The 23,586-nt window shown below is 54.8% G+C and overlaps 1 protein-coding gene across 3 annotated transcripts in view; it reads right to left on the bottom strand.

Annotated features, from left to right (window-relative positions):
* The window catches only part of CACNA1A (calcium voltage-gated channel subunit alpha1 A), a 219,146-nt gene that overhangs the window by 73,601 nt on the left and 121,959 nt on the right, over positions 1 to 23,586 (bottom strand). For 2 of the 3 annotated variants that reach the window (XM_039252246.1, XM_039252247.1), the window contains exons 11-19: positions 14,551 to 14,760; positions 11,074 to 11,186; positions 9,836 to 9,948; positions 9,481 to 9,612; positions 9,130 to 9,202; positions 6,265 to 6,382; positions 6,072 to 6,139; positions 2,875 to 2,981; positions 405 to 1,223 (exon numbers count right to left, since the gene is read on the bottom strand). In XM_039252246.1, coding sequence (XP_039108177.1) covers positions 405 to 1,223; positions 2,875 to 2,981; positions 6,072 to 6,139; positions 6,265 to 6,382; positions 9,130 to 9,202; positions 9,481 to 9,612; positions 9,836 to 9,948; positions 11,074 to 11,186; positions 14,551 to 14,760 — 1,753 coding nt within the window. Of the gene's footprint in view, positions 1 to 404; positions 1,224 to 2,874; positions 2,982 to 6,062; positions 6,140 to 6,264; positions 6,383 to 9,129; positions 9,203 to 9,480; positions 9,613 to 9,835; positions 9,949 to 11,073; positions 11,187 to 14,550; positions 14,761 to 23,586 lie in introns of all 3 variants that reach the window. The other variant, XM_039252248.1, reaches the window with a different exon arrangement.

Genomic DNA, 23,586 nt, shown 5'->3' with positions numbered 1-23,586 from the left:
AGAGGAGGGTGGGGGGTTGAGGGTGGGTTGCAGGGGTGAGGGGGTGGAGGGTGGGGGTGGAGGGGTTGAGGGATGGGGGGTTGGGGTGGAGGATCGGGGGAAGGAGGGGCGGGGGTGAAGGGGGTGGCAGATAGGGGTGAGAGGAGTGGAGGGTGGGGGTGGGAGGGGTAGAGGGTAGAGGGGGGTGGAGGGTGGGTTGCAGGGGTGGGGGTGGAGGGTGGGTTGCAGGGGTGAGGGGGTGGAGGGTGGGTCTTCAGGGGTGATGGTGGAGGGGTCGAGGAATGGGCGGTTGGGGTGGAGGGTCGGGGGAAGGAGGGACAGGGGTGAAGGGGGTGGTGGATGGGGGGAGGGGGGGAGAAGACTGAGAGGCTCAGCCACCCAGGGTAGGGGTGCCGCCCACTTACTTCCTCCGGCGGTGGCGGCGCTCTCTGTCCTCCCGGCGCGCGTCCGCCTCGTAGGAGGCCGGAGGGCCGTGCCGGTGCCGCCGCCTGCGCTCGCCGCCGTCGGGCCCGTCGCCCTCGCCGCCCTCGCCGCCCCGGGCCGGCCGGCCGCCGCCCTCGCGGTGCCGGGACCTGCGCTCCGCCTTGTCGTCCGCGCCCTCGTCGCCCGGCCTGCGGTGGGCCCGGTGGCGGCGCGGCTCGCCGTCGGCGCCCGTGCGGGGCGAGCCGCTGCGGCTCTCCCTGCTGCCCCCCTGCCGGTGCGCGTGCCTGCGGTGGGGGTCCCCGGCCTTGGCCCGCTCGGCCTCGCCCTCCCAGAAGCCCGGCTGCTCCGGGCCGCCCTCGCGCGCGTGGTGGTCCGACGCCTCGCGGCCGTACGGCCCCTCCCGGCTCAGCTCGGCCTCCTGGCTGCCGGCCCAGGGCCTGCGCGGCTCCGGGGCCACCGAGCCGCTGGCGTCCCGGGCCCGGTCGTGGTAGCGGGCCTGTTTCCTGAGGAAGTCCTCGGCCCGCTGCTGGCCGAGGCGCTGGTCCACGGCGGGCTCGGCCGCGCGGCTCTTGTTGGTGTTGTTGTTGCGGTTCTCCTGGGGGTCGACCACCAGCGGCCGGTCCAGGTGGGTCTTCATGTCGGGCCGCAGATGGCGCGCGTAGGTGGCCTTCCAGCGCTCGTCGGGGTCCAGCTCGTTGTACAGGGCCTCGCGGCTGGCCAGCAGGTTCTGCTTCCGCATCTCGCTGGTGCGCTGCTCCCACACCGACTTGGCCGGCTTCTGGTTCTTCTGCTGCTCCTTCCTGCGAGGGAAGGGCGCGGGGGTCAGGGCGCAGGGCGCCGCCTGCTCAGGTCCCTCGCGCTAGTGTCCCCGCCCCGCCCCGGAGGGGGGGCATCTCCACCCAGGAGGGGTCCCGGCCTGGGCGGTCTTGGCCTAGCGGGCATCTCTGCCCGACGGGGAGCTCAGCCTGCGCAGAAGCCTCAAGCTGGCTGCACCGCCTTGCTGAGCAAGTGCCTTGGCCCACGTGAGGGTCCCACCCAGCGAGGAGTCCCTCCTCTGACTGTCGGGGTCTCAGCCCAGGTGGGCGTTCTCACTGTTCTCTTCTTGCTTCCTCGACTGTAGCACGTGACCCACCCTGGGAGATGTAACCTTGATGGTCAGAATATTTCAGCCTCAGCGGGGATAAGCCGTCACAAGGGATGCTGGCCTGGAGCAGACTGTGGAATTGTCCACAGTGCCTGCACGGTCCTTTAGTTCTGGGTCCTGGAGGGTATGGGTGGTCTTGGGGGGAGCAGGGGGGCACTCGGGAGTTGTGGGCAGCACCTCTGAACCCACTGGTGCCTCTTTACCCACAGGGCGGGTGCTGGGCAGCCCGCAGCCCAGCCCGGCTATACAGACTCTCTGGGGTTCCCGTGGGCATTGATGGTTATATACAGAGCGTCAGTACACGGCTCGCCTAAACTCACTTGTCGGATTATGTGTTCTCCTGGGCTCTCGCCTCCTCCACTGTGGCAAAGCAGGTCCCCTACCCACCGTCACACGATGCACCATCCCTCAGTGTGCCACGTCCCCGGGGCATCCAACTCGGGCAGAGTTTGGGTTGGGTCGACCAATCTCCCTTTAACCAGCATACTTGACTGCTCACCACCACACCTCTTCCGAGCCACCAGGGAGCTGGGTCCGCTCTACCCTTCACGATCTGTCTAGAACTCAGCTACATCCATTGCCACAGCCACCACCCTACTCCAGTCCCATCTCTTGTGTGGACCAACGTAGTCTTCTCCAACCTGCTCCGCTGACTCCCATCCTTGCTCCTCACAGTGTGTTCCCCTGACAGCGGGGGCCCAGGAGCACCTGAGTCAGGGCTTGTCCTTCCCATGCTCACGAGCCCTCCGTGGCTCCCATGTGACTCAGAGCAAAAGTCCAAGTCCTGACCGTGACCCACAAGGCCCTGCATGATCCGCTTATGGGCGCTCTGCCTTCACTTCCTCCCACTCTCCTCTCTCCCTCTCTCTACTTCAGTCACAGTGACCCCCTTCATGTTCTCTAAACACACCAGGCACATTCCTGCCTCAGGACCTTTGTATATGCTGTTCCTGTTGCCTGGTATGGTCTTCCCTTAGATCTCCCCACGTGGCTCCTCCCTCACCTCCTTCAGGTCGTCTCTCCTTCTAGTGAGGCCTTCCGTGCAACTTAAGTCCCAGCCCTCTCCACCCCTGCCTCTCCCTACACCCCTTAACCTCTTATTAACTCTATATATTCTGTTGGTAGAACAACGCTTGGCACATAGGAGGTGCTTATTAACTATTCAGTGAGTAAAAGTGGGTGACAGAACAGCGGTACCTCTTCCTAAAGCTCAACCCTGTCAAAGACTGGTCCTTGCTCCCAAAATTCTTGACTGGGAGGGTGGTGTAGACGTGAGGAGCCTGAATAGCGTATTCTGGAGCACTTACACAGCTATGGACATGTTGGCTGCCGACAGAGGACTCACTTCTGCCACCTCCTTGGCCTTCTGTAGGGCGAGTTTCTGGTTGGCTGCCTCTTCTTCTTCTTGCTCGTCCTAAAAGACACACGGGGTCCCTGTTCCCGCAACACGAACTAGGCTTTGGGGCCTCACTGCTGACCCTACCGCTAGTAAACAGCAACACGTGAAAACATTTACAAGCAGGTGTGGCCTGGGTGTCGACCCCCCAGAGCCGAGGCCCGCAGATCGGAACAGGTGCCCAATGTCGGTCAAGTGTACCGCTATCCCTCTAGCAAGCTCAATATCCGGCTCGCAACCAACTCTCTGTGAGCACACAGCCAGGAGAAAACAAAAGGGAAAAAGACTCCCTTGCTGTCCCACAATGAACACTTCTGCACCCTGTCTCAATGAGCTGGAAATTAATGCAAAGACCTCCCTCACACTTGACCTTCTGGATTAAGCTGTCCGAACCTAGACTTCTAAAAAAACTGACTAGCTCCCACATGCAGAAAAAAATCTGGCCCATCCTGGGCGCGGCCGACAGCCTCCAGAAGGGGAATCGGGAGAAGGAGCTTATATTCTCAGCCGGTTAGGTTCAGAGAAGAGGATGGGGGAAGATGGTTTAAAAATACATACAGAAAAAGATGTCTGGGGGCTTTAAATCCTTCTTCAGCCTTCATGCAGGGCCTCACTCGTAACACAGAGAAGCCAACGAAGAAAAAACAAAGACAAAGCCACACGGGAGGAATGGCCAGGGATGAACCCAGTGGTAAGAAGGGTCATGCTACACGGCAGGTGCCTCTCCCCCTGCACTGGGGTCCCTGGGGCCAGAAGCAACCTTAGCACCTCGGAAATGGTCCCATCACAACCCCCTGTCAGTGACAACACAGAGGTGGCCCTGACCGGCCACGCCATCCTCAGAAGGCTTTCCTTCCCGCTGGCGCCTCACCCAGTGTTGCTGAGAGCCCCGTCCCTGGACCACACGCCTCAGCAGCGCTGGAAATGCAGGTTCCCAGCCCCCACCCGCCCCGCCCCACTGAAGAAGCCAGGGCTGGGCCCCGTTGAATCTGCATTTTCAACAAGCTCCGGGGTGCGTATCAAACACGCTTGTGTTTACACAGCAGTACACGAGGCTAAGAGCACAAGTTCTGGGCCCCCCGGATTTAAATCCCAGCTCCTCCACTTACTGTTAGTGCCACCTGTGGGTGCCTCACCGTCATCCCCTAGAATTCCCACTCTCCCTGACTCTCCCACCCAAGCGCTTCTCGCCTCCCGAGAAACTGATTTCCTGTCTATTTCTCCCTCAGCTCCTAGACCAGGCCCTGCTCGCAGGAGGTGCTCAATAAATGCTTTTGTAAAACAGGGGCTCAGAGAACTGGCTTCCTGGGGTTTCTGTGAAGAGTCATCGAGATAAACACATCAGGGGCTTAGCAGGCTACCTGCCTCATGTGAAATGTCCAAGAAACAAAGGTAACGGGGGTCTGGAGGAGAACGTCCACACTAAATAGATGCTCTTGCCTTTCTCCCTCCCCTCCCGCGCAGCCTCGCCCCCGTGACAGCCCTTGAGGGCGGGCTCTTGGCATGTGGATGAGCATAAGGTTGGACTAGTCCCTGGAGCCAGCCAGCTCCATGGTGACCAGGCCCATGGCCGTGTGCTGGGGGTAGCGGAGACTTCCGTTTCCCCCCAGTCAGAGTGGGGCCCGGGAAACTCTCTCTCCCCCCTGCCAGGGCCAGCAGATGGAGGGTTTGGCAACGTCTGCTCAGTTCGGTTCAGTTCCACGGACGTGTCCTGAACACTTTGAGGCGCTAGATATGGGGCCACGAAGTGGAGGGAAGCCCCAGGCCTGCCCCCCCCACCCCCCCACCCCCCGGGCTGACAGCAAGACTCTGCACATGTTCCCTTCATGTGACGGGGCTGTTGCCCAACGCCCTCCTCTCGAATTGCAGAAAAGGTGCCCAGCTTCCTTTGTGCAGTGTACAACCCGTACACCCATTCCCAGCAGCCCTGCCTGTGGGCTATCCCAAGGGTGTGAGCTGTGTTACTGAAAGCAGTGCTGCCTCCTCTGTGCCAAGCTGAGAGTCCAAGGCCACTCTCAGGGGCATCCAACACCAAGTTTTGCCCGGATAATTCAACATCACTGACATGGATGATAACTGGGATTCTCCTTGCATGGATGGTTCTTAGGCCCCTCTCCCAAAATCTCTCCTGACTTCACCCGCTCTGTTCTTCTCTCAGTTCTGCTTTTTGAGGGGAGCCCATCTCTGCTCCTTCAGTTCCTAGCTCTGTGGCAAGGCCACTTAACCTCTCTAGACCTCAGTTTTCCCATCTGTGCAATGGGGGGGGCAGTAACTCCCCACCTCTTATACTGTGGATGTTGTTCCTTGTATCTTCTCCTTCTCAGCTGGGGCTCAAATGAAAGCCGTGAGGGTGTGTGGGTAAAGAACTCAGGTTCTAGAGCTTGACAGGCCTGGGTTCCCAACCTTCCTTTTATCAGGTCTGTCCCATGAGAGCTCTAGGGTCAGGTCGTGCCTAGTGACTAACAAAGGCTCCTTTTATTGGGCACTTACTGTAGAGCAAGAACTGTGTCAAGTACCTGATGTGCAGAGTGTGATGCTATCAATAGTAACTGCTATTATCATACCATCTGGGGCCAGTGACTTTGCCTTTCTGAGCCTCAGTTTCCCCTCCTGCAAAAGGGAGAGAACAGCAATGCCCAGCACCGTGAGCATCTAATTCTTTACTGCTGCCACTTGGAGGTGATGTCTGGCCAGCTCCCAAGCTCACCGGGACACACGGTGAGCCTCAGGACCCTGTGCGGGCTATTCCCCATCTGTCGCATCCCTTCAGGTCAGGGGTGGTGACAATGCCTGCTGGCCTGGGGGCTGCACCATTCCTTGGAGGTCTCTTGATGCTCCCAGCTCCCTATAAGCGGGCACTGAGGTGGAGCCTGCCATCTGTTTCCTGTGGCGGCCCTGCTGCCTTACGCCCCCCCCCACCTTCTTTGCTGTGGAATCCTCTTGACCAGGGACAAGCTGTTTCAGGGGGAGGCGGTGCCTTCTCCCTGGCACAGTGCATTGAGGGCAAAAGCTCTGACCCTGTCTCCATCCCTACGCGGCTCGGTCCTGATCTGCCACGAGCAGGCGGTAACTTTGCTAGAGGGAGACACATTCTCCCACCAACTCCACCTTGGTGAGCTCCTGGGCGTTGGCCAAATTATCCACCGCGATGGCTAAGAACACGTTCAGGAGGGTGTCTGTAGGCGCTGGAGTCAGGGAAAGCAACAGCCACCAGTACCCTGCGTACAGAGGCGCCTCCATGACCCTCCCAGGCCACCCATCTGCTCCTCCAGCCCCGCCCCGTCTGCCCCTCAGAGGATACAGTTCCCGAAGAGCGTCAGCACGATGAAGTAGATGGAGAACACCATGCCGCCCTGCACGCCCCCCTGAGACTTGATGCCGTCATACATGACCTCGTTCCAGTCTTCGCCCGTCAGGATCTGAAAGGGACGGAGAAACACACAGCCAACCCCTCTCAGCCACGGGCCCCACGGAGACGTGGCTGCGGAGCCGGCACCTGCCCAGGCGGCTCTTCCCAGGCCCTCGTCTTAGGGGGGTCTCGCCCGTTTGTGAGTGGGAATGAGGAGCTCTCGGCCTGGCTTCTAGGAAAAGGGGCCTCTGGGGGAGTCACAGATCGTTCTGTAACTCCGCCTTCCCTGGTGTGATCAAGGGATTCGCTATGGACACAGCTGTGCCCCCCTAAATTCATCAGTTGAGGCTCTAAAATATATATGTATATACTTCAATGTTTATTTATTTTTGAGAGAGAATGAAAATGTGGCAGGGGAGGGGCAGAGAGAGAGGGAGACACAGAATCTGAAACGGCTCCAGGCTCTGAGCTGTCAGCACGGAGCCTAACGTAGGGCTCGAACTCATGAACTGTGAGATCATGACCTGAGCTGAAGTCTGAGGCTTAACTGAGCCACCCAGGCGCCCCAATAGGTTGAAGGTCTGAACCCTCATATGATGGTGTTTGGGGACAGGAGGTAATCAGGGTTAGATGAGGTCATAATGGTGGGTCTCTCATCATGGGAATGGAGTCTTTGTAAGAGACACCAGAGAATGTGGTCTGTCTGTCTCTCTCTGGGCCATGTGAGGACACAGGGAGAAGGTGGCCATTTGTAAGCCAGGAAGAGAGTCCTAACCAGGAACCAACCCCGTGGGCGCCTTGGTCATGGACTTCCAGCCTCCAGCGCTACGAGAAATAAATTTCTGTTGCTTAAGCCACAGATTCCCCGGTCCTTCTGGACTGCTGTGCCCGGGGACAGGACGGGTGCCAGTGACCAGAGAATGTGTCAGGCACAGGGACGCAGGTGCTGGCAAACACAAGTCTCCCTGGCGTGTGGGATGGACTGAGGGGAGAGGCATGTGCCACCCACATGCTCATTAAAAAACAAATCCCACTTCCCTCCTCTAATATTTCTACAAGGATACAGTAAATGTGAAAGCACTCCAAAAATGTCAATCCGTTAATGCGGGTTTCTCAGCCTCGGCTCTGCTGACATTTGGGGCCAGGTCTTTCTCTGCGGTGGGGCCGTGCTGGGCACTGTGGGGTGTGGAGCGCGGCCCTGGCCTCCACCCACCATGCCCCTCCCCCAGAGCTGTGACAACCAATCATGTTTCCAGAACTTCCAAGTGACCCTGGGGGACAGACCCGTCTTGGGACAAGCAGCCCTGTGCTAAAGATATATGGTGGTGATTACCACCATCAACAATCATTTACATGAGGGCTCAGAGCTTCATGGATGGTTTCCCTTTCTATCCCCGTTTAGGGGCTCTCTTTCCGAAACTGCCCTCCCTGGAGAAGGAGAGGGTGAAGTCACATTTTCCATAGATTCCCTGTCTCCGCACCCCACGAAGAGACAGAACCCACCAGAAAGGCTCTGGTGGTCCCAGGCAGGTCAGTCCCAAACCTCAGGGCAGGTGTCTATATAGATGCAGGAGTCGGTTTGGGAAGATCTCTTAAGTTCTCTGTGCTTTGGAACGTGGGATTGGGGCATCTTCCAATCTGGGGAGGATGGGTGTGGTAACCAGGTCTTATTTTCTGTATTCTGATGCTATGACATGGCGGGGGGGCTTGTTGACCCTGGAGGGAGTCAGGGCTAGCTAATTCCTAGAGAGAGTGGCCAACTTGCCCCTGGTTTGCACTTTTCTTTCTTTCTTTTTTTTTTGTTTTTTAATATTTTTATTTATTTCTAGGAGAGAGAGAGAGAGAGAGAGAGAGAACATGAGCAGGGGAGGGTCAGAGAGAGAGGGAGACACAGACTCTGAAATAGGCTCCAGGTTCTGAGCTGGCAGTCAGCACAGAGCCCGACGCGGGGCTTGAACCCACGAACCGTGAGATCATGACCCAAGCAAAAGTCGGACGCTCAACCGACTAAGCCACCCAGGCGCCCCTGGTTTGCACTTTTCAAATGCAAACCAGCCAATCCAGAACCCACACCCCCAACCACCTCCTCTCTCGGGCTTGAGTACTCAGGGCCCACAGTCCCCTGCCCTTGTCACTTCAGGGCAGGTGCCAGCTACCCCGAGCTGGCCCCTGTGCCTGGAGCCCACTGAAATCATCCAAACAGGCCAATTCCAAATCTGCTCACCCTGCCTCGCGGGATGCTTCCTGCAGAAAGTGCAACAAAGGCTGTGCTCCCGTTTCCCCTTCTCTTGCCCCCTGATCCACCCTGACGCTTCCCCCGTGTGGCCCTGCGTGGCCCGCCATGGACTTCCTCTCTTGGGATCTTTAAGTGCAACAGACTGCCTTCCCCGTGGCATTTACCTACCACTGTTGATACCAGAATAATTCTAAAACCTGTTATTTTAAAACTGTGGGACGAGGGGCACCTGGGTGGCTTAGTCGGTTAAGCGTCCGACTTTCGCTTAGGTCATGATCTCGCGGTTCGTGGGTTCGAGCCCCGCGTCGGGCTCTGTGCTGACTGCCAGCTCAGAGCCTGGAGCCTGTTTCAGTCTGTGACTCCCTCTCTCTCTGACCCTCCCCTGCTCATGCTGTCTCTCTCTCTCTCTCCTAGAAATAAATAAAACATTTAAAAAAATAAAAAAATAAAAAAATAAAACTGCGGGACGAGGCAAAGCCGAGAAAGAGCGATTCAAGGAGGCCCCTCGTGCACTGAACGGGTACTTTAATCTCTGTCGCTAAGAGGTACCTGCCCACGGGGGCGCCGGGTGAAGACCTTACCTGAAACACTGTCATTATTGCTGCTGGAAAGGTGTCGAAGTTGGTAGGAGGAGTCCCTTCGTCGAAGTTAAACCTGCGGGGAGGATACAGGCATCTCACGCCAGCCCTGCCCTGGATGCTCCCAGGGCTCAGCATCCTGTCTCCAGGGCAACATCTCCTGCATCTCTGTGCCCCAGAAGGACACCCTCCCTGACTGGTACCCAGGGCTCCGCCCATCCTGGGTGAGTGCGCTGGGTGCCCGGGCCGTGAGGAGGGCGAGCCTGGGTCTCTGGCTGCACCCAGACCTACGTCTGTGCCCGCAGGGCGCGGGACCCCAGGGAAGCAGAAGTCAGGGAATCCGCGAGCACTTACTGGCCGCCGAAGAGTTGCATTCCCAGAAGGGCGAAGACCACGATGAACAGGAAGAGGAGGAACAACAGGCTGATGATGGATTTCATGGAGTTGAGAAGAGAGACGACCAGGTTCCTGAGAGATGCCCAGTACCTGCCAACAGAGGCCGGGCGGGGGAGAGGCGGTGAGGCCCGTGGAGGAGGTGGGTCAGGCCGGCAGTGGAGGGGCAGTGAGGCCGGTGGGGGAGAGGGGTCAGGCCAGGCGGGGGAGGGGCAGTGAGGCTGGTGGGGGAGGTGGGTCAGGGTGGATGGGGGTGGGGGGTAAGCAAGCTGGAGGTGGCCCCGCCCTGGTCCCCATCAGAACTCCAAAGACTTACTTTGTGACTTTGAAAATACGCAATAACCTGAGGGCTCGTAACACGCTGATTCCAAAGGATGTGCCAGGTTTTATGACAGCCCAGATGACCTCGAAGATGCTCCCAATGATAACCTAGAACAGAGAACCTGGTCTCGTGTCCGGGGGGCCTCGAAATCATGCCCTGGCCCTGAACCCAACCAAGCTGCCCCACCCCCACCCACGGAAGCAGGGTGAGGGTTCTCAGACCCCTCTCGTCCCATCCCTTTCTTAAAATCTATTAGCAGCTCATGCGGAGCAAAGAATCCTGGAAACTCTCAAGTGCAAAGTGCGTGTCTGCATAGCTCCTGCCCACGCAAAAACACAGGACACGTCAACACCCCAGAAGCCTCCAGGGACCCCTGGACACCGCCACCATCCTGAATTTTGTAATAACTGTGTCCCTGCATTTTTAAAACCTGGAAGTGAAATCCGCAGAAAGTCAAAGGAACCCCTGGAAGCACACAACTCCAAGGCATTTCACACATTCACAATGTTGTGCAAACTGTCGCCTCCGTTCAGTTCAGAGAAGTTGTCATCGCTCCCAAAAGACACCCAGTCGCCAGGGGCAGTCACTCCCCCTCCCCCCCCAGCTCCCAGTCCCTCATCCCCCCACTGCGCCCCCACAGCCACTAATGTGCTTCCAGTCTGGTCTCTCTGGGTTTGCCTGTTCTGGACCTTTTCATGGAAATGGAATTATGCAGAATGTGACCTTTCGGCTCACTTAGCATAACGTTTTCGAGGCCCTTGCCTCTTTACAGTTTTCAAGCATCATCCTTAACCAACACACAGTCGTCTAGTTTTTATCCATTTGGTCTTCTCCGTGAGCAGAATCCTGCTGTATAGACTGATTTTGTCAGCATATGCCTCCCTCGGTCCGGTTAAAACACGCATGAGATTCGCCCAGTCGTGGGTGTGGTGGCGGCTGGCCGCCTCTCCTGGCTGGGGACAATTCCAGTACTGGGCCACGCCACAATTTATTTATCCGCTTTGCTGCCAAGGGATATCGGGTTTGGAAGTATAAATAAACGAGGGTCTGAACGTTTCCCTCCCACTGGCAGTGGCTTCAAGTTTTGGGAGCTGTTTTCTCGCCCGTATTTGGGGTTGCCCTTTTACCCCTTTCTGCATTACAGCCGAGCCTGTCCCATCCAGGGGTGGCTCTACCCTTCCCTTTCTGATGTGCCTGAGAACCGAACTTCTCATATCAACGACAGCACTTACCCCACAGTCAAAGCAGTTGAAGGAAGAGTGGAAGTAAGGCCGCGTCCCAAGCCCGTACATTTTTATAAACATTTCGGACATAAAGAGTCCTAAGAAAATGAATTCTGCATAGTCTAGGAAGGAGAGGGGGGGAGAAGGGAAAGGAGGTTAGGTCTGTGGAGTGAGTATGGGGGTGGGGTGGGGGCAGAGCTCCAGGCGGCTCTGAGTTTTCTGTTAGTAACGACCCCATCCTGCCGGGCCGGGAGAGGGGAGGGTCATTGGTGGCCTCGGCTAAGGATTACGCAAGGCTTCCTTTCCATGGGCCTCAGTTTCTCCTCTGTTAAAGTGAGGAACAGCAATTGCCCCCACCCTCCAACCCACCCACCCCTGGCCCATCTTAAACAGGAGTGAGGAAAGTTCCGTGGCTCTCCACCACGCAGGGCTTGCTCTGATTTGATAACAGCTGGATGTAGGTCATTGCCAAGGACCCAGGTTTTGTGCTGGCTGGTGGCTTCCTGCGAACTTACTTCGCCTTTAAAACTAACGAATGAGCAGGCTAACAGGCCAACGAACAAAATAACAATGAGCCCAGGATGCCAGTGTGTCATAATCTAAGAATTATGATCAGTCCACTCTTATATGCCTGAGTTTGACAGGAAACGTTGAAATAGAAATCATAACGGTGTCCTTTTAGTTAGTAATCTTTGTATCAGGGACTTAGCCAGAGATTCGAGGGGGCAGCCAATCTACGATACAGCTCCTCTCCCAACTTGGAAAACTCATCTGATGCCCCAGGGGTCAAATCCTGTCTTGTTGAGGTCTAGAAGTCTTGAACAAGATAAAGCACTTTTGTTCTTTGGCCAGAAAGCTCACAGTACGGACGCCTTGGGGAGAGGTGACATACAGGTATTTGTTTGCTCCAGCAGAGAAATGGCTAATTTCAGGACCTTTTCTGAGAGAGCTTTCTTGGTGAGGCAGGAAGACGAGGAGTCAGGAAGGGTATGGATACCTGGTAACATATGGGAAGGAGTGGAAAGGAGGGTTTCTGAGCAGAAGAAAACAGAAAGGATGACCCAAACTTCAAAGAGTTTCAAGTTTGGTCACATAGCTAATTCTGTTTGAAAGTCAAGGGTGTTGGGGTGCCTGGGTGGCTCAGTCAGTTAAGGGTCTGACTCCTGACTTTGGTTCAGGTCACGATCTCACGATTCGTGGGTTCGAGCCCCGCTCTGGGCTCCGTGCTGACAGTGCAGAGACTGCTTGGGATTCTCTTGCCCTCTCTCTCTACCCCTCCCCCCGCCTCAAAAATAAATAAGCATTAAATAGAAAAGGAAGTCAAGGGTGTTTGCTTTATCATTCTTTTAAAGGCTAGTTTGAACCGTCAGGGCCCATTCACACTCATTCCTGACTGACACGTCCCCTTAGTGTCTTGGACTCCAGGGAGCTCCTGGGAAATTAGGCTCTCTGGGAAGGCCAGGCCAAAATATCAATGAGGGACATCTGGCGAACAACTCTGGGATACTTGCTCCCTTGTTACCATGGAAACCGGTAGCTGGCAACGCACTGGACCTGAGAGAACGGTCTGTAGCGCTGGGAGGTCTAGAAGGACCTTCAAGGTCATCAAATCCAATTTCCAGGGGAGAAATTTTAGACCCCGAGAAACGACCACACTTCACCAAAAAAGACACATGCTTTTGTTTGGTCTGATGTCTGCGAAATTGGGGTGTATCTTAAAATAGACACGTCCTCGTTGAAGATGGCGGCACTGCTTTGTTTCTTTGGGGCAAATAAAAGGGTGCTTGATAAATGAAGACGCTTTTGGCAGATGGAGGTTGGCAGTGACTGGTCCGGGGTCACACAGTGAGTTAGGAGCGGAGCGGGCATGGAGATTCCAGGTCACCTGGTGACCAGGGCAGGGATCGGGCATCTCGTCACAGTTTGGATTCTGGGTTCAAATCCCGGCTTTGTCACTGACGAGCTGTGTGTTCCCGGGCAAGCTACTTAACCTCTCTGTGTCTCCATTTCCTCAAATGGGGATAATGAAAGGACCTTTACAGGCACCGAGGCCCAGGGCTGGAAGTCCCAACCCCCTGTTCCTGAACCAGGACACACAAAGCAGAGTGATTAGCGTGGAGAATAAGGGAGATTAAAAATAGACTATCAGAGGAGGTTAAAACAAAAAGAGCCTTCATTTATAAGACTCCAGGGGGACCAAATGCAATTACTGAGGCTGGAACTAGATCAGGGCTCTCAGAAGGAGAGCTGGCCCCTGGGGAGTGTCCTGAAGGGTCAACCGATGTGACCCAGAATAAGGGCTATAAGGAAATAATGAGCCTCGACCAGGCTCCGAGGCCTCTCCAGGCTGAAGACTCCACTGTCTCCAGTGGCTGTCTGGGTCAGCTCCAAACCAGGCCAAAAGGGGAAAGAGGCTACGAACCGAAGTCAGACAGGCCGGCAGATGCAGGAGGAGGGGCAGCCAGCAGGCAGAAGGCTTCAGGAAACCCTCACTCGGGGCCCACACACCAGAGCCAGGGCATAGACGCGCTTGCCTTCCTCGCTCCCAGACACTACTCTTATTGATTCCTCAGAACTCTTTACTTTTGAAATCGCGGTCAGAGGTCTCTCCACCTCTCGCTGCTTCCCCTCACCCCCTCCTGGCCATCAATTCTGATACTGTCTCATGCCAACTCCTGGAATCTGGAACAGGCCCAGAAGGGCAAGGCCTTAGGGGTCCTGAGAGCCACTGAAGGAGCGAGATGTTCACACACTGGTTGGGGGACATCTTCTGGGAATGAATCCTGGATGTAAGGAGGTCGTAAAGGGCTAGAGAGGGAAGGGGGGGGAAAGCAGGTTTGAAAGAAGAGGGGAGAAGCAGGGAGTGTCAGAAATGAGCAGACAACATGGGGACAACACGAGGGCCTCTCTTTAAAACCCATCTCTCGACCAGACATTCCTTATTTTAACACCCCCAGAGTCAGACCTATTAAATGTACCTGTGTTTCTGTCCCCATCTGGCTGTCCCATGGTCTCTACCCCTTCCTGTCTCTCTTCCAATGCCCCCTGTCACGAGCACCCTCATGCTTCTCTCCTAAAAAGCATCCCAGAGGCACCTGTGGGGGGTGCGTTCAGACGGTTGAGCGTCCGACTTCGGCTCACGTCACGATCTCGCGATTCGGGAGTTCGAGCCCCGCATCAGGCTCTGTGCTGGCAGCTCAGAGCCTGGAGCCTGCTTCGGATTCTGTGTCTCCCTCTCTCTGCCCCTCCCCTGCTCATGCTCTCTCTCTTTCAAAGAATCCATAAACATTAAAAAAATTTTTTTTTAAAGTATCTGGCAGCTGAATTCCAGCTCCCAGCCTTCAGGTGGCAGCTGCAGATGTGCCCAGCCAAAGGGCAGATTCAAGAAGGGCTGAGGAATCAACCCAAGGCGCCGGAGGTGGGGAAGCAGGAGAGGGTGTGAGGAAGGGGTCGGGGCTGGCGGGGGCAGGCCCGGGAGGTACTCACAGAGGAAGTCGGAGAGCCACTCGGGCTGGTTGTAGTGGACAATAGCTACACACAGCGTGTTGAGGGCTACCAGACTGAGCACAGTCCAGTAGAAGGCCTGAGTTTTGACCATGCGGCGGATGTAGAAACGCATCCTCCTCTCCTTTTTGTGGAAAAAAGTCGAGTTCTCCAGCTTGGCACTTTTAATGCTGGCTCGGGCGAAGGGAGACCCTGCAGAGGAAGGAGGGCGGAGAAGGTCAGGGCATTCCCTGCAGAGTTGGGGGGACCTGACGTGTGGCCCAGGCGCAGAATCCGGCCAGCGGACCCAGCAGCCTCTGCGGCCAGCCCTCCCTCCAGCCCCGGGGAAGCGTCACGACCCAGGGACTCAGCTGTCCCGAGATGGAGCTCACGTCTCTCCCCTGATGAAGCCGACTTCCGTGTCTCCCTCTCCTGGCCATTCTGGGGGTCACACCACAGTGGGGGCACAAGGAAGGAGCTTCTGCTCAGGACCCTCAGGAGAGGGGCAAGCAGCAGGGCTGCAGAGGGAAACCCTGGAAAGCCTCCGGGGAGAGGTGTGACTAGGACCCTAGTTTCCGTGGATGCTTCGGGCACCTGCTGTGTGCCAGGCTCTATTCCAGGTGTTTAGGACACTCTGGTTAACGGACAGAGCCCTGCCTTCCCAGGACTAGTCTCCATGTGGGGAGGGAGACAGCAAATATGGTAAGAAAAAAAATTAACACTGTGATGAAAGGTGTAAAGTACTTTGGCAAAAAGAAAAAGTAGAGTAGCGTAAGCAGATGGGGAGCCTTGGGAGGGGCCGTGGGGTAGGCTGTCATGTTAAATCAAATGGTCAAGGTGAAGGCGTTGATTTAGGTCCCCTTAGTATTTGTGGGCGAGGAAACAGTGAGTGCAAAGGTCCTGAGGCAGAAATATGCCTGCCTGGCCTATCTGGGGAATGGCATAAGGAAACCAGAATGGCTGGAGTGGAGTAGTTGTGGGGGAGAGAGGAAGGAGCTGAGGGCAAGGTGGGGACAGTGGGGACCAAGCAGGGCTTTAAGGGTTGTGGGGAGAATGGACTCAGCTGCTCACAGGCGCCCTCTGGCCGCTGCGGAGGGAACAGCCCGTGGAAGGCCAGGGCAAGGAGACAGAGGTGACTGCATTGATCCCTGGCGGTGTATTACTTAAGGGAGATTTCAACACGGGCTGCCGGATGGAGCGTGGGTGTGAGAGGGAGGGAGGAGCTGAGGTCTTTGGCCTGAGCCCCTGGAGGGACAGGGCTGCCATTCACGGAGAGCGGACAGCTTTAGGGGGAAGGTTCGAGCTCCGTTTTGGATGAACTGACTTTATCTTCTAAGTGATCTCTTCTCGAAAACCTCCAAGTGCGTTCATTTGTTTGCTGTTTTTCTTGGGTTCATTCATTCTTTCGCCTGTTCACCAGCTGCTCATTGACTCACGCGTTCATTGCTAGATTCGTGCGTTCACTCATTCATCCGTCCAGCACGGGACACGGCAAACACCTCCCCGGACGCCACGCATCCCTGCTGGGTGGCAGCCGGCCAGGCCCTGGTGGCTGGGCCCTTTCGCTCATGCCCATCGCCTGTCTGACCTCACAGGCACCGAGAACCCTCGGGCGGCTCCTCATGGCCCCTTCTCGGTCGGGGCACTGCTGGCAGCTTCCAAAGATGCGCCCAGATCCGCAGGCATCCACAAGGCATGACAAAGAGGAACGAGAGTTTTGAAGGTCTCGGGTCAGGGTGGGATGTTCCGTGGGGGGAAGGAGAGAGGGACAGAGGTGGGGGAGGGAGCTCAGTCCCAGTGGGGCAGGAGGCTCCCCACCCCCACTCGTGCTGGAGCCCCACCGAAAGCCTGTTCCGTCCCCAACCACCAAATGACCTTGGCCAAGTCACCTCGCATCTTGGGGCCTCAGTGCCTCCATTTGTAAACCGAGACAACCACACGGCCCACCTCACGGGGAGAACACGCCTCAGCCCGATGCAGGCCACCGTGGCTGTCATAACCTTCTACCACAACCCCCAGCGCTGCACGAGGACCCAGTTCATGTGCCAATTTATGGAGCATGTCTTTCCTGACTGCAGGCCCGGAGGTGCATCCCACAAGCACAGCACCCACCGGGAAGGGAAAGGGAAGAGCATGTTAACTGAACACCTACTACGTGCTAGCTGCGTTTTGTCACCTGGACTGTATTTCACACTCGCTTTGATCCACACTCCTCTTTCCCACACGTTCTTATCTCTAGTTTTTCTCTGGGGTCTGGAATTGCACTCGCAGGCAATTCTTAGATTTTAAAAATATTGTAATAAGATGGGGCACCCTGGGGGCTCAGTCGGTTAAGTGTCTGACTTCGGCTCAGGTCACCATCTCATGGTTTGTGGGTTGGAGCCCTGCACTGGGCTCTGTGCCGACAGCTCAGAGCCTGGAGCTGCTTCCGATTCTGTGTCTTCCTCTCTCTTTGCCCCTTCCCTACCCCGCTTGCACTCTGTCTCTCTCTCTAAAATATTAAAAACATTAAAAAATATTTCAATAAGAGATTTTATGGAAACTAATGGATCCGAAATATTACCATTTCAACACAGCATCAGTATAGAAACATGTTAAAAAGATATTTTATGCTCTTTTTCTTGGGCTAAGACTTCCAAATCTGATGTGTTAGAATGAAGCACATCTTTGTTCACACCGGCTATACCCTAGGGATTGGGAGCCACAGGTGGCCAGGAGCGGTCTGGAATGTTCTGTTGTGAGGACAGCAGTCTGTCACCACCAAGGCTCAGTGTGGGGATTTGGGGCACTTTCCATGCCCTTGAGATTCCCCGTAAATTGAAACAGGTCCTGGCCACGTTCCGGGCTGAACCGTGTCCTCCAGAGAGATGCGTTCCGGTCCTAACCCCTGCGACCTGCAAACACGACTCTGTGCATGTAACCGAGTTAAGAGGCGGTCAGACTCAACGCGGGTGGGTCCTAGATCCAATGACTGCTGACCTCAGAGCCACAGAGGTGCACGAGGAGACGACGGCGTGCCAACGGGGGAGGGAGTTTGTGGGATGCAAACTGCCAAGGTACCAGCATCACTGGAAACTACGCAGGGCAGGGAACGGAGCCTCCCCCGGAGCCTTCAGAGGCAGCGCAGCCCTGCCAGCACCTTGATCTTAGTTCGAACCTCCCACCTCCAGAACTGAGAAAATAGACTTCTGTTGTTTAGAGCTGCTCAGTTTTTTGTTGTTTGTTTGTTTGTTTTAACATTTTTAATTTTATTTTTGAGAGTGAGAGACAGAGTGCGAGCAGGGGAGGGGCAGAGAGAGAGGGAGATCCAGAATCCAGAATCCAGAAGCAGGCACCAGGCTCTGAGCTAGCTGTCAGCACAGAGCCCGATGCGGGGCTCGAACCCACAGACCGTGAGATCATGCCCTGAGCCGGAGTTGGAGGCTTAACCGACTGAGCCCCCCAGCGCCCCGAGCTGCTCAGTTTTTGCTACTATGTTACGGTGGCTCTGGCAGCCGGATACAGCCTGCTGCCTGCAGAGCTTACACAGTCAAAAACCATCTAAACGGACTGATTTTCCTGCAGAGCTGTGTCGTGACAGCAGCTTCCATTCACGGCTCAGCTTTTCCTAAAAACGACTCAAATTCCATAATTCAGCAGTATGTTCATCAATTGCAGATGAGACCGCTTTGTAAGGTGCTCATCAGCTGATTCGACAGCACAGAAGAATCACCATCGGCCGTGCAAAGGCCCCACGGCGCCTGCCTCATTTGGAAACACTTACTATTGTCAGTTACAGAAATAAAATAAAGTCATTTCCTGGTCAGGACTGACATTTCAGAGGTATCCTTTGGGAGACTGGCTAGAGTGAGGGGGTGGGGGGCTCCTTCCTGTGCAATTCTGAGCCACCAGGCAAAGGAGCTGGATTTTGGAGGGTTTGTCTGAGGCAAACCCAGTCCTGGGACCCCGAACCCCTGGCCTATGTTTTGGACCCACTTGGAAAGCTGAAAGTCACCTGCTTTGCTAACAGAAAGGGCACGGGACAGCCACGGCTCTTAGTCTGAATGCTTCCTACTTCAGCTTCTGGTCCTTCCCCTTATCACAGGCTTTTTTTTTGTTTTTAATGTTTTTTAAATTTATTTCTAGGAGAGAGAGATGGCGTGAGCAGGGGAGGGTCAGGGAGAGAGGGAGTCACAGACTGAAACAGGCTCCAGGCTCTGAGCTGGGAGTCAGCACAGAGCCCGACGTGGGGCTCGAACCCACGAACTGCAAGATCTTGACCTAAGTGAAAGTTGGACGCTTAACCGACTAAGCCACCCAGGCGCCCCATATCACAGGCTTATCCAACACCAGCCCTGAACTGCATTCTCCAAGGAGCAAGGTTTCCTACGCCAGCCACAAATTCAAGAGCAGGGTCTCCCACGGACAAATCGTCTGGGAGTCTCTCTCGTGGCTTCTTGGATCGCCCCCACCCCCGTTACCTTATGCGCTCACGTGTACCTGCCAGATTCATAAGCTGGAGTCTTATCCCCTAACCTCAGAACACGAGCATATTTGGAGATGTGTTCTTCAAAGAGAGAATTAGAATGTAAAGTAAGGTCCGACAGGGGGCCCCTAATCCGATACTGACTGGAGTCCTTGTAAGACAAGATCAGGACACAGACATGTCCCAGGGAGAGACCATGTGAAGACGCAGGAAGGGGTCTGCCTGCCTGGTCCTGGCCTCGGAGGGACGCAACCCTGCTGGACGCCTTGATCCAGGACCTCCTGTCTCCAGAACTGTGAGAAATTAGATTTTTGTCCTTAACCACCCCCACCCCCAACCTGTGCTATTTCATTATCGCAGCCCTCGCAAACGGACATGCTTTCTCCGTTTCACATAAAGCCCAGTATAAAAACTACCCCTCCTGGGGCGCCTGGGGGGCTCAGTCACTTGAGTGTCCAACATCAGCTCAAGTCATGATCTCGCAGTTCGTGGGTTTGAGCCCCGCGTCGGGCTCTGTGCTGACAACTCAGAGCCTGGAGCCTGCTTCACATTCTACATCTCCCTCTCTCTCTGACCCTCCCCCACTCACGTTCTGTCGCTCTCTCTCTCTTTCAAAAATAAACATTAAAAACATTTTCTTTTTCAGAAACAAAACAACAGAACAAACCCCTCCTTCATGAAGCTTTCTCTGCCTTTCCATCAAATTCTTCCCAGCCTGTACAGCCTTTAGAGTCCTAGTAATTGGTCTGTCACTTTTTATTTTTATTTAAAAAAAATTTTTTTTTAATGTTTTATTTATTTCTAGGAGAGAGAGAGAGAGACAGCGTGAGCAGGGGAGGGTTAGAGAGAGTGTGTTTCATATTCTGAAACAGGCTCCAGGCTCTGAGCTGGCAGTCAGCACAGAGCCCGACGCGGGGCTCGAACCCACTAACCGCGAGATCATGACCTAAGCGAAAGTCGGACGCTTAACCGACTAAGCCACCCAGGCGCCCCGGTCTGTCACTTTTTAAAAAAAATATTTTTATTATTATTATTTTTTATTATTTTTTATTTTTTTATGTTTTATTTATTTCTAGGAGAGAGAGAAGGAGACAGCGTGAGCAGGGGAGGGTCAGAGAGAGAGGGAGTCACAGACTCTGAAACAGGCTCCAGGCTCTGAGCTGGCAGTCAGCACAGAGCCCGACGCGGGGCCCGAACCCACGAACCGCGAGATCATGACCTAAGCGAAAGTCGGACGCTTAACCGACTAAGCCACCCAGGGGCCCCTAAAAACCTATTTTTAAATTAATTAATTATTTTTTTAAGAGAGAGAGACAGAGAGAGCAAGCACAGGGTGGGGAGAGGCAGAGGGAGAGGGAGGGAGAGAGAGAATCCCAAGCAGGGTCCACACACTGTCAGCTCAGAGACCAACTCGGAGCTCGATCTCATGACCATGAGATCCTGACCTGAGCCGAAGATCAAGGGTCAGATGCTCAACCGACTGAGCCACCCAGGCGCCCCCAGTCTGTGTTGCTTCTAAATCATTTAAAAACATACCTAATCACTTTCCTGATTTCAAAAGTCATGCCTGTCACTAATTTGTACATTTTAGAAAACTGTTGTGTAGAACGTGAAAATCCCTCGCAATCCTCTAATTTCCAGGCTTTTAAGTGCCTTTTATACTTAATATTGTTCTTAGAATGGGATCAGACATTTTATATGATGCCATGCAACTCACTCTTTCCACTGAGAAACAGATTTCAAACATCTTTCTAGGCCAGTAGCAACCCCGTTCTTTTTCCTGGCTGCGTAATAGTCCGTCGTATATAAATACTGTCATTTCTTCAGTCATCTCCCCGTTCCGGGGCATGTGGATTGTCTCTGATTTTCACTTTATTTTTTTGGTTTTCATTTAAAGAAAAAGATTTTAAGTAACCTCTACACCCGACGTGAGGCTCCAATTCACCACCCCTCGATCAAGAGCTGCACGCTCTACCGACTGAGGCAGAGCAGCCAGGCACCTCTGGTTCTCACTTTTTTGAACACCAGAAACAACGCTGTTGAGAAGAGGCGCAGATCTTTTGCACACATGGAAGAAATGCTTTTGAAGCAGAAGCGCTAAGTCAAAGAATAGAAGCATCCACAATTAAATAATACCAAACCATACGGTGGAAACCTGGCAAATCACACTCCTACCAATGGGACGCGACAACATCCATTTCCCCACATCCTACCTGATACTGGGTAGTATCACTTTTCCATCGTTTCTAGAATGACTGCTGAAAAACAACCTCTCCGTCAGTTAAGAGTGGGTACCCAATCTTATCCACAGAGGCGATCCTGACTTGATAGGCCAATTTTTTAAACATTTATTCATTTTTGAGAGATAGAGTGTGAGTTGGGGAGGGGCAGAGAGAGAGAGAGAGAGAGAGGGAGGGAGGGAGACACAGAGTCCGGAGACAGGCTCCAGGCTCTAAGCTGTCAGCACAGAGCCTGACACGGGGCTCGAACTCACTAGCCGTGAGATCATGACCTGAGCCGACATCAGATGCTCAACTTACTGAGCCCCCCAGGTGCCCCCAATTTTTTTTTGGTGCCTGGCATTTCATACGTGTGGTATGAACAAAGATCGTTTGCCTATCAAACTATAACAAAACATTTAACAAGATGGAAGCAGCCTCACTGGGAAGACGTGTGGGCCAGACATAACGGGTCAAAAACGCAGAGCACTGCTGGGAGTGCTCCCCTTCTTGAATTTGCCGGGAGGAGGGCAACAGGTGTAGCCACAAGTTGAAACAGCGCTCCTTTCTCATCACAAGGCAAAAGAGTGTTGTGGCTAGAACTTAAAAACGCAAACCGAAACAAGCTTTCAGGGATCATTACAGGCCTATGTAACCAGGAGAGGGACTCGATGGGTAAGACGCCGTGGCCGGGGGTGGGAGTGCTTGGCAGCTTTATAAGTGGGTTCGGTGTTTTGTTTTGTTTTTTTTAACAGTTTATTTATTTTTTAATGTTTTATTTATTTCTAGGAGAGAGAGAGAGAGAGAGAGGACAGCGTGAGCAGGGGAGGGTCAGAGAGAGAGGGAGTCACAGACTCTGAAACAGGCTCCAGGCTCTGAGCTGGCAGTCAGCACAGAGCCCGACGCGGGGCTCGAACCCACGAACCACGAGATCATGACCTAAGCGAAAGTCGGACGCTTAACCGACTAAGCCACCCAGGCGCCCCAAAGGGTTGGGTGTTTTTGAAACCCGGAACGGCTCTGTGAATAATGAGTTGAAAAGCTGTTAATATCTTTGATCCTGTAATTATCCCCAAGGAAACACGCCCAAAGGGTGGGGGCAGTAATTGTACACGAATGTTCGCGGTGGTGCTCCTTGAAAGGGTAAAAACTTGGAAACTCCAATGCCATCGGATAGAGCCATGGCTAGGCAGCCACGGTGTTGCCACTGGCACAGAGCATGGGACCTTGGTGGGAAAGGATGTCAACACCCAGCACAAGGTCCAAATCTAGGGTGGAGGAAGGGAAACAGCATGGAATAGTTGGTGCCTTTGGATCAGAGTCATGTGTGAGTGTTAAGCCCCTCCCCTCCTTTCCTTAAAGACCTTCTCCCCTCAAAGCCATGCGTTCCTTCGCCCGCCTGGTGCTCTCTCACTTTCGTTACTGGAATCCTTAAAAACCCATTTCGGGGCTCCTGGGGGCTCAGTCGGTTGAGCGTCCGACCCAGGTTGATTTCGCCTCAGGTCACGGTCTTGCGGTTCGTGAGTTTGAGCCCCGCATCGGGCTCCATGCTGTCTGCTTGGGATTCTGTCTCTCTGTCTATTTCTGCGCCACCCCCTCACTCTCTCTCTCTCTCTCAAAAAATTTTTTTTTCAAAATATAGTATATTCTCCTCAGTGGTCAGAAGCAACATGGTCTCAATCAGGTGGGGTGAGCAGGGAAAGGGTAAATGTCCCCTCCTCCCCAGACTCCGCCCTTTGCAATAATCACAGCAACAGACTAAGCGCAGAGGAGCGTGGCCCTCCAGGCTTTCACTGCCACGGCGAACTCCTATACTCATCCTGCAGTTCTCGGCTCCAACGTCACCTCCCCACCTCCTCCGGGAAGCCTTCCCTGACCACACTCCACTCTTCCAGAGCAGGCCGGGCCCGGGGTGTCTCCTCGGCAGCACCATCATCACGACAGGCTTACTTGGGTAACTTGCCGGTCTACCATCCGTGTCCTGCACCGGGCGGCAGGGTCCGCGCGGGGAGGGACTGGGTCCCCGTCCCGTTCACAGTGGGTCCTGTTCGCCTGTTCACTTCCTTCTGAACAGGGAAGGGAGCTCACTCTCTGCCCGGCGCCCTCCTACATGCTTAATGTGGATTATTTAGTTTAAGTTTCACGGACGGGATTAGGAGAGAGGTACTGCTGTCATTCCCATAATCGTGTCACCTGCTCCAGGACACAGGTGGTGAGGGACAGAGCGGGGACCCGGGACACACAGGTGGTGAGGACAGAGCGGGGACCCAGGACACAGGTGGTGAGGGACAGAGCGGGGACCCGGGACACACAGGTGGTGAGGGCAGAGCGGGGACCCGGGACACACAGGTGGTG

Source organism: Hyaena hyaena, unplaced genomic scaffold (assembly GCF_003009895.1).
Source record: "Hyaena hyaena isolate Hyena2069 unplaced genomic scaffold, ASM300989v1 scaffold_414, whole genome shotgun sequence".
NCBI classification, from domain to species: domain Eukaryota; kingdom Metazoa; phylum Chordata; class Mammalia; order Carnivora; family Hyaenidae; genus Hyaena; species Hyaena hyaena.
This window is presented reverse-complemented; position numbering and strand designations above follow the sequence as displayed.